The sequence below is a fragment of the Somniosus microcephalus genome, chromosome 8 (assembly GCF_052327205.1).
Source record: "Somniosus microcephalus isolate GS21.2 chromosome 8, FLI_Smic_1.0, whole genome shotgun sequence".
Classification (NCBI taxonomy): domain Eukaryota; kingdom Metazoa; phylum Chordata; class Chondrichthyes; order Squaliformes; family Somniosidae; genus Somniosus; species Somniosus microcephalus.
The window spans coordinates 245362360-245372736 of record NC_140994.1 but is presented as its reverse complement, the minus strand read 5'-3'; the positions used below and the strand labels follow the sequence as shown (position 1 = coordinate 245372736).

At 49.9% G+C, this 10377-nt stretch overlaps 1 protein-coding gene across 1 annotated transcript in view; it reads right to left on the bottom strand.

Annotated features, from left to right (window-relative positions):
- Positions 1 to 4640: 4640 nt before the first annotated feature.
- The window catches only part of LOC147114249 (uncharacterized), a 101800-nt gene continuing 96063 nt past the window's right edge, over positions 4641 to 10377 (bottom strand). The window contains exons 14-15 of the mRNA XM_085996194.1: positions 8942 to 8985; positions 4641 to 8801 (exon numbers count right to left, since the gene is read on the bottom strand). Coding sequence (XP_085852320.1) covers positions 8730 to 8801; positions 8942 to 8985 — 116 coding nt within the window. The 3' untranslated portion in view covers positions 4641 to 8729. The remainder of the gene's footprint in view (positions 8802 to 8941; positions 8986 to 10377) is intronic.

Genomic DNA, 10377 nt, shown 5'->3' with positions numbered 1-10377 from the left:
ACAGGAGTTCATTGGTGGTTTTACCACACTATGAACAAAATCTTCAACAGAGCATGTAACTTTGATTATGTTTCAATTCATACTCAAGGAAGTAGCTACACAGAATTGTGTGTTATGTTTTTAACCTGCATAATTGTGGTGAAACTTCATTAAATCTGTACAAAGGGTTTAACGGCTTTAACGCCATGCACAGCGAAGTGGGTGGAGCTAAAATAAACACAACAGGCACTTTGGGTTGGATTTTTTCAGCCCCAAGGAGGCGGGTATGGAGGCGGGACTGCTGGTAATGTTGCAGAATTTGGGGCGGGTGGCAAACTCACCCCCAACCCACCTCTGTGTCCTCTTGCCAGGAGGTGGGAAGCCATGCTGCCCCGGGTCCCATCTCCTTGAGGTGGGAAAGAGATTAAATCCAATTAGCTGCCAGTTAACAGGAAGTTAACAGGCAGAAAATAGGATTATCCCCATTTTTAGCTCCGAAGTGCAGGCTTCCCGATCTTGGGGAACCCCGCCAGGGTGTAGGAGACGAGAAGGAGGTCAGGAGAAAATCCCGCTGGTTAGCCAGAAGCTGATGGAGGCGGGATTGAAAGCTGGCAAGCAACAGTACCGCCTCCATCAGCTTCTCATTGAGAAAATCCAGCCCTTTCTTTCAAAGACAGACTTTGAGACAAAAGGAATACTGTAACTTCTTAAAATTCATAGTCAGGAAAACTTCCACTCTTTAATACACACCTTCACACAAACTGACATTCCAGCATCCTTTAAGGTTCCTTTCACTCAGCAAATGTTGTGTTTTATTTGTCTCGCCACAGAAGCGGATAGATTCAATGTCAGTAAAACTTTAAGGCCTAGAAATTCAGTTGGGCGCGGCAGCCGTTAGCGCCTTAGGAGGAGTAGATTTCGAGCACTAGGCGCTTAGCGGCCGGGCGCAGCGTGATCTGCGCCTCGCCCCAACTTCAGTACACATTTAGCGCCGGCGCAAAGTCTTAGCGCACGCCCTGCTGCGCGCGCACATCATGACGTCATTTGCTAGTCGCGCCGGCCCATTGTGCGCCGGGTGGCCCGAGCGACTGTGAAGTGGAACGGTACACAGCCCAGCCGGGCCGCGGGGAGCGCAAATTAAAGGGCACTTACCCAGCAGTATAAAGGCCAGCCATTTTGCAGCATTCACTCTTGTGCAACGGTTTTTTGGACAGAGACCAAGGAGGAGGGTTTACTGGTTTGGACCAACACTTGGACAGGTATTTTTGGCTCAGGCCAGAGCTTACCAATTATCTTTGCCTTCATTCAGAGCTCAGTGTTTGCCAGCATATAATGGGGGCTGCATTGGCTGGCAACGCTGAATTTCAGCCTTATGCCAGAAGGGCTTACAGACGCCGTGAGAGAGTGGCAGCCCTGGCTAGACGCAGAGGGGGCAACAGGCGTCGCCAACTGAGGCCTTACCCACGCAGGGTATACCGCCAGCAGACCTCCTATCTGACCATGTCTGCCGCGATGTGTGTTAGGAGGCTGCGATTCCGAAGGGAGGTGGTTGCAGACATCTGCCGGCTGCTTCAGAGAGATCTGCAGCCACAGCTGATGCGCAGGACGTCTCTGTCGGTGGCAGTGAAGGTGACGGTGGCTCTCAACTTCTATGCCACCGGCTCCTTCCAATCCGCTACTGGGGACATCGCTAACATCTCCCAGTTCGCCGTGCATTGCTGCATCTGCCAGGTGACCGAAGCCCTTTTCAGAAGGAGACATCAATTAATCTCCTTCCCCATGACCCTGGACAAGCAGCAGCAGCGTGCAGTGGGGTTTGCAAGAATAGCGGGCTTCCCCATGGTGCAGGGCGCCATTGACTGCACGCATGTGGCTTTGCGGGCACCTCTTGAGCATGCCGAGGATTACCGCAACCGGAAGGGCTACCATTCCCTCAATGTACAGCTGGTGTGTGACCACAGGCAGCGCATCCTAGCTGTCAATGCCCGCTTTCCAGGCAGCAGCCACGATGCCTTTATCCTGCGACAGACAACTGTGGCTGACATGTTCCAGGCACAGCCTCCCCCAAGAGGATGGCTTATCGGGGACAAAGGCTATCCTTTGTGTACCTGGCTCATGACCCCGCTCCACGCGCCCACGACCCCTGCTGAAGAGGCATACAACGAGAGCCATCAAGCGACGAGGAACCTCATAGAACAAACAATCGGCGTGCTCAAGCAACGGTTCCGCTGTCTCGATCGCTCCGGGGGAGCCCTCCAGTATTCGCAGGATCGAGTCTCCCAATTCGTCATCGTTTGCTGCATGCTGCACAACCTGGCTATCCGCAGGACTCAGGCACTGCCACCTCACGTTGGACCACCACCTCAGGAGGAGGAGCAGGAGGAGCATGAGGACGACGAGGACGAGGAGTACCAGCCCAGGAGGGAGGCACAAGGTCCAAGGGCCGCCCGTCGGCAGCTTATTGAACGTCACTTCTAGGCCCCCTGTCAGGGAATGGCTTGTGCCAATGATAGAACATGATTGCAGCCGCTCCGCAAGCCCTCAGCCGGTTAAGGCAACAAACACTTCAAAGATCAAACATGGACAATGTGAATAAATAAAATGGTTTATTGTACAAACTCTGGGCCCTTCCCACATGAAAACCAAAAGCAGACGAAACCCCCAAAAAACACTCAAACACATTACTCGCTCCCACAACCTGGAGAGGATTAACAAAATAGGGCAACTAAAATGGCCGTCATTCTCGGCCTTCGTCAAAAACAAACATCACATCATCGGCCTTCAAAAAACAAACATCCAATTCTCGGCCTCAAGAAACAAACACAAATGGCCACACATTCGACTATTTGGCCCGCTAGGGCGATGCCTTGGCCATCTTTGGGTGGCCCCTGCCCGCCCTGCTGCTCCGCCTCAAAGTAAGGCCATTGGCTGCTGCAAGGCTGGGGGCAGGCTCCTGAGGGGCACATGTCATGACGGCAGATGCCCTTGGGGGTCGGCCTAGTCGAGGTCTGGCCGTCGAGCGGGCGGCTGTTGATTGCTGCAGCTGTGGCTGGCCAGCATCAGTCGCTGCAGCAGCTCCTGGCAGCTCCACTGGGGGACTGGCAGTGGCGGCTGGAGGAATGGCAGCAAGCTGGCGGATGGCAGGCGCTCGCTGGTCGCCTGAGACACTGGCACTCGCCCGGGCCAGCACTGCAGCATGTGCACCAATCTGCCAAGGGACAGACCGCTGTGCTGCTGCAGCGTGTCGGGTGCCCTGGCGATGCCTGGCTGACACAGCGAGTGTGGCAGCAGTGAGTGCCCGTGTTGACCTGTTCACTGACCGCATCAGAGCAGCCAGTGACTGGACGGCACCACTGATCACCTGGCCAGTCGCTGACAGAGCTGCCCCGAATTCCGCCCGACTCGCTGCCTGATCTGCCCGGTATTCCGCCCGACTGGTGGCCTCTGAGGGCCCGAACTCGGCCACACTCCGAGAGAGGGAATCGATGGACTCAGGCAACCGTGCCACTGCCGCCATGAGCTCCGTGTGCCGGCGCTCTGAGTCCGCGGACAAGTCTTCGAGGCATTCCATCTCCTCGGCGAAGAGCATCTCCTGACTGAAGGCCGGACTCTCCCTCTGGGGAGAAGGCCGCCGAGCTGGCCAACCCTTCCTGCGTTGCTGGAGGCCGCTGGGCCCAGCAATTGGACTCCCCTCCGACGCTTCCCCCCTCTGGGGAGAAGGCCGCCGAGCTTCCACCCCCTCCCGCCTTTCTGCAGCCCGCAGGTCCCAGGAGCTCCCCTCCCCTTCGACACTTCCGCCACGCTACCCTGCAGGGAAGACGTGTCCCCTACATTGGCCTGGGTGGCCGCGGCTGAGGGTTCCCCTGATAGGCCGCCTTCCTCTTGCTCCTCCTCCTGCTCCTCTTCGGAGGGTCTGTCACTGGCAAGTTCAGGGACCTCCTCTTCACCATCTGAAAGCAGGAAGGCACAAGAGTAGCTTTAGAGTGAGGAGAGGGCGTCAGTGCGGGATGCATGAGTGGTGGCATTCAGCGCATTGGTCGGACAGTGGCAAAGGATGTAGATCTGATGCGCAAGTGGGACGAGAGAGGTGCAAAAGGTGATGTCCTTACCATTGCTGCCCAGAACAGGGTCGGCATCTCCACATGCAACGGGCCCAATCACCCGGCCACCCATGAGGCGCTCCACGCGATGTTGCAGGTCGGTGAGTGGCTGGATATGGGGTCGGCCTCCCCCGGTCGCAGTCCGGCTCTTGCGATTATTCGCCAGCTTGGCCTGCAAGAGAAAGGACGGCCTCTAAGTACAGTGTGTCGCCGTGATCTTGTGTGCACTGCCTCCCATGGTGGAATAGCTTGGCCAGTGTGTCGCCATGATCTGGTGTGCACTGCCTCCCATGGTGGAATAGCCTGGCCAGTGTGTCGCCATGATCTGGTGTGCAATGCCTCCCATGGTGGAATAGCTTGGCCAGTGTGTTAAGTGCAGAATGTGCAATTGATGCTCATGCCTGTCCCATAGCAGCTGGATGAAGGCTGGCCATTAGAGCTTTCAGGTCCCTTTGCCCATAATGTGAGGTGCACATGCAAGGATGAGGAGGTCACTGGAAAGGGTACTCACCCTGACAATGCGTGTGAGGTCATTTAACTTTTTGCGGCATTGGGCACCGCTCCTGGGGACGTCGCTGTTGGCTGACAGCTTGGTGGCGACATGCCTCCAGGCTCTCCTGTAGACGCGGACCGTCGCCTTCTTGCCATTGTCCGGGTACAAAACATGGCGCCTCTTCTCCACAGCAGCAATCAGCACACTCAGATCACGCACTGAGAAGCGCTGCGCACGTTCACGGGCCTTCTCCATGTCTTCAGGCGCTATTTGGGTCCAGCAGCAGTGTTCAGGCCTAGCTGGAGGGCTCCACTATCCAGGGCGTGGCAGCAGACACAGTCAACCCTTCCCCCTTAAGAGCTGGCCGGTGCCACGGTGTCTGCTGTCAATCACGAGATGGCCGCACCTGCGCTGCGCCCGGCCTCGGCGCTATTGATCACCACCTCCGGCTTAGCGCCCAAAGAGAGGCGTCCAGCAGCAGTTTTAGCGCTCGCCCGAACTCCTAGGGCGAAGCTAATGAATATCGGAGAAGTGGCATCGATTTGGCGGCCGCCGCAAACTTTAGCGGACGCCCCACTTTAGCGCCCCAAAAGTGGCGTCAATGAATTTCTAGGCCTAAGTTTCTCTTTTTTCCCTTTTTTTAAATCGTCATCTCAGCAGCTTTTCCTGGCTCACCAAATCCTTGTTTTTTTCCTTTCTTTGCTGAGTTTTCAGATTGGTTAGCCTGCAACTTAAATCTTTTCCCCTCTTTATCTCCCACTCTCTCTCCCGCTCTTTATGCTTCATCTCCAGTTTCTTAATCCACTTATTACATTCAGTGTGGTCCCCACGAGCAGTCCATTCCTCTCGAGCCTGTTTCTGTGTGACCCTAAACGCAACCTTCAGGTCCTCATTGATCTTTACCGCCTGCTTTGCCCGATGTCTCTGTTTGGATAGTTCTTTTGACAAGGCATCGCACTGATTCTGATTATTTATACACTGGCTCTCGAGGTATTGTTCTTTATTTCGCCACCTCTCCTCCTGTTCCAACTTTTCCTCAAGCCTTTTCCTGCCTTCCATTTCTTCCTCTGTTTCTTTCCTTAACTTAACCTGCCTCTGATGAGCCAATTACCACATGGATTTCCTTAACCTTTGCTGACACATGAACTTTTGTGTCCACTGTTCAGCCTCCAATACTGGATCATCACCGTCTATAATGACCCGGATCCACCTCTCTCGAAGAGGAAACTGCCCTGTCACTTACTTAGTGACTAACTCATCCATTGTCTTTGCCATTGTCTGCTCTGAACGGGTCCCTGTCCGGGCGCCGAAATCTGTAAGATGTGCGGAAATCGTCCCTTGCCACTTCAAATAGTTTCCAAAGTTCAGACCCATCGAACAGACAACACAAAACCCAATAAATCTGTGAAAACCACTTTTACTTAAAAATCAGTAAGAGATTACAAGTAAGCATCCGATAGTTATGTAGCATATAATTCCCAATTATATCTCATCATACACAGAGCTACCCCTTTACTTTAAGCCCAAGCAAAACACCACATATGTACTAACACCAGAAGTGGTCAATCCGGCAGTGACTAGACGTATGATTTCTGGCAACTGACCAGGTCGCCCGGCTGCAGCCCCGAGTGTCTTGAAACAGCATCTTTTATACCCCAAGATGTGGCAACTCTCCCACTGCATACGTGTCCCTAACTATACGGCATTAGTTGTTTTTCAGTTATTCTTATCAATAGCCTGTTAAGCATCCGTGGTCTTCAAGGCCAATTACATTCCACAGTCTGAAGATGTTTCTGTTTTTGCACTGATTCCTCAGCTCAATCATCTGTTCCACAGAACATAATGTCTGTTTTCTATATTTGTTGTAAGAAAATTGGCAGCTTTCACAGCTTACAATTGTACCATCTCAGCAACCAGTCTCTTGGCCTCGTGAAGCATGCTGGTACATAAAATGAGGTCAACTTTTCAAGTTACAGCAAAATGTACAGCAAACAATGTGTTCTACAGTGATTCAGGTTATGCCATTTGATTTTTCTGAAAAGAACTTGTAGCATTACCAAATATATACAGATGATGCATAACAGAGTATGTATGAACTGAATGGCCTGTTTGTGTGCTGTAAATTCTATGTAAAAAGTTGATTTTTAATTTTGAGGGTTTGGTCAGGGTGTACTGAAAAATGGCAGCAGAAGATAGAACTCACACTGGTAAACAAGGATAACAGCAGTAGGTGCATCATTGAGTGAATTAATTGAATGCTGGTGGCTATTAAGGGATAAATTTACCCACATTGACACAGTCAGAGACAGAAACACTCAAGTTTAAGTGACACATTGCATAGTTGAATCATCTTTGTTGGTTATTAGACTTGAGATATTAATTGAGTGGGCAACAAAATTACGTGTAACGTCCAATTCCTTTTCATAATGTACCTGTTTTGTTTTTTTACCTAGCATCTGCAGAAGCTGTGAAAGGATTGTTGAAACAATATTAAGAGAACCATTTCTGATGCAAGTTATCATTCATAAGCTATTTTCATGTTTGAACAGTGTAAGATCCGCAAAATTAATATTGTCAGATAAGGATCCCTTGGCAGAAGAGGCCTTTCCTTTTAAAGACTGTTTTAAAAGAAGCCCAGGAAAAAGGGCACACAAAATGGGCGCCAGACCCCGTGACCAGCTTTTGGACACTTTAAAATGATTCCTGCAGTCCCCAGACAGCCTTTGTGGATTCAGCCCACAGTAAGTTCCAGAAGGCCGTTTCGGAGAAAACGAAACCAGACAGAACCCCATACATATGGATTGGATGCAGATCCAGTCAGTTCGGCCTATAGATAAAGGCCATCTAAATGTTTACCCAGACAAAGGGAAACAGTTTTATATTCATAGGGGGAGCATTAAAGACCCATTAAAGACATCAAGAAGACATTCAAAACAATACAAGGTCATTCCAGACCAGAGATGGCCATCACCGGCCATCCCGAAAGCAGTTTAAATATAATAACTACCCCGTTGTGACACCAGCTCGCCAAAAATTAAACAAAGACTAACCTTGATGTGGCGGGAGATAAGGACCTCGATTGAGAAGTATAATTGGGGGTCCCGGGGAAAACTTGACGCGAAGCAACTGCACAGCAGCTTGACATGATAGATTTGTCATGAGAAGAGGAGAGATTCACCAGGAAGTGTAGTGGACGCCTCAGGAAGACAAGCACACTTAGCCTCGTAGCCAGAGAGAGAATCGGTAGCGGGAACACCTCGGCCATTCCCGAGTCAAGAAGGTGATTCGAGTCTGCGTTCGGCCTCCGGGGTATTCGTCGGGAGATCATCGACCAAAAACCCCGGGCCGCTGATAAAACGAGGAGAAAGTTGAGGAGAAGAAGAGAGGACGAAACGCCCTACAACATCGGGTGTCGGGGCACAGAGAAAAACGAGCTCTGAGCGAAATGAGGGTCCGCTCGCCTTGCTGAAGTGGAGGAGCCATCAGCTTGAGCAGCCCGCTGCTCCTACAGCCCAACGACCACATGGAGACAGGACGCCTGAGAGGATCAAAACGCAGACCTTTCAAAACCTTGCAGTTCCTAACTGGATTGGTGAGCATGTTTCTGGCCCCTCATAATCCGATCTAGATAGGTTTAGGGGGTGGGTATTTCAGGGGATAATTAATTATGAGTTGTTGTCCCTCGATGTTCTGTGTGTTCCCCATTTCATGATGACTTTTGTAAAGTATAACATGTCTGTATCTATCTCAGTTAGTAATGTATTATGAATTTGTTTTTCCCTCCCATGTATCTTTTATTGACTTGCATTTGATTTGTTTTTCTCTATGCAATAAAATTTCATTTCATTTCCATTAAAACTGGCCTATAGAGTATTCTCTACATTGTAGTTCCTGCCTCAAAGTCTAGTGTCTAGAACCTAAGGGGCGAGTGGGTCGAACCACTCAAGGTTTTACTGTGCAAGAGAGAGAGGCCTCTAGAGAGAGAAACCTCTGCGATCTAAAACCCCTTACAACAGCATGATGCAATGATTGTGTTAAATCAGAGCAGATACAGAGGAAGAAAGCTACATATCTGTTCTCAGGTCAAAATATCAATTCCCAAAAATGTTATGTTCCACATATCAAACTCCAAGCTCTTCCTCTCTGTCCTGTGCAGCTCACTTATATTTTGCTTGTGCTATTTGTGCGTAGATGACAGATGAATCATCTTCCTTTGAAGGAGCCAGGTTCTGCAAGAGAGAAATTAACCATTTATAATAGTGTGATCTATTATTGCATCTCTTTACCTCAGATAACAACTTTACAAATTCGTTGCAGATATTAATATTGTAGATCAAGTGATTGCACCAATAGGAATCGATATACTTACAGTATCTGAAGATTGCTTATTGCACTGTGTACCATGTCTGGACCCTGTGATAATTGCAAACATCACAATTAAAGGATAACATTGACGGATCGGACTGAAAAAACCCTGACAATTGGCATAAAAATGTCCTCAACTTACTGCATTTCACTCGTACAGCCAATGGATCAGTAAGACATTGATTGACAGTGAACCCAGTTGGCATCTGTATGACTCAGATCTACTCTAAGCACTGCATTTGCACAATGAGCCGTTGGGATGGTCATAAATGAACTAAGCTACTTCCATGAGTGTTGGGAGATTGCATAACCCAGTGCGAGCTCGTTCAGGTGCTGTTGGAAGTGGGTGCTCTTCGGATGAAACATAGAAACATAGAAGGTAGGAGCAGGAGTAGGCCATTCGGCCCATCAAGCCTGCTCCGCCATTCAATGAGATCATGGCTGATCATCCAAATTCAGTACCCTGTCCCTGCTTTCTCCCCATATCCCTTGATCCCTTTAGCCGTAAGAAATATATTCAACTCCTTCTTGAATATATTTAATGAATTGTCCTCTACAGCCTTCTGTGGTAGAGAATTCCACAGGTTCACCACTCTCTGGGTGAAGAAATTCCTCCTCATCTCTGTCCTAAATGGCTTACCCCTTATCCTTAGACTGTGACCCCTGGTTCTGGGCTCCCCGACCATCGGGAACATCCTTCCTGCATCTAGTCTGTCCAGTCCTGTCAGAATTTTATAAGTTTCAATGAGATCCCCTCTCATTCTTCTAAACTCCAACGAGTACAAGCCCAATCGACCCAATCTCTCCTCATACGTCATTCCTGCCATCCCAGGTATCAGCCTGGTGAATCTTCGCTGCACTCCCTCCATGGCAAGAACATCCTTCCTCAGATAAGGTGACCAAAACTGCACACAATACTCAAGATGTGGTCTCACCAAGGCCCTGTACAACTGCAGCAAGACATCCTTGTTCCTGTACTCAAACTCTCTTGCTACGAAGGCCAACATACCATTTGCCTTCTTAACCACCTGCTGCACCTGCATGCTTACCTTCAGCGACTGGCACACAAGGACACCCAGGTCTCGTTGCACTTCCCCTTCTCCCAATCTATTGCCATTCAGATAATAATCTGCCTTCCTGTTTTTGACACCAAAGTGGATAACCTCGCATTTATCCACGTTATATTGCATCTGCCATGCTTCTGCCCAATCACCCAACCTGTCCAAATCATACTGAGTTTCTCGGCATACTCCTCACAGCACACACGCCCACCCAGTTTTGGGTCGTCTGCAAACTTGGAGATATTACATCTAGTTCCCTCGTCTAGATCATTAATATATATTTTGAATAGCTGGGGTCCAAGGACCGATCCCTGCGGTACCCCACTAGTCACTGCCTGCCACTCGGAAAAAGACCCGTTTATTCCAACTCTTTGCTTTG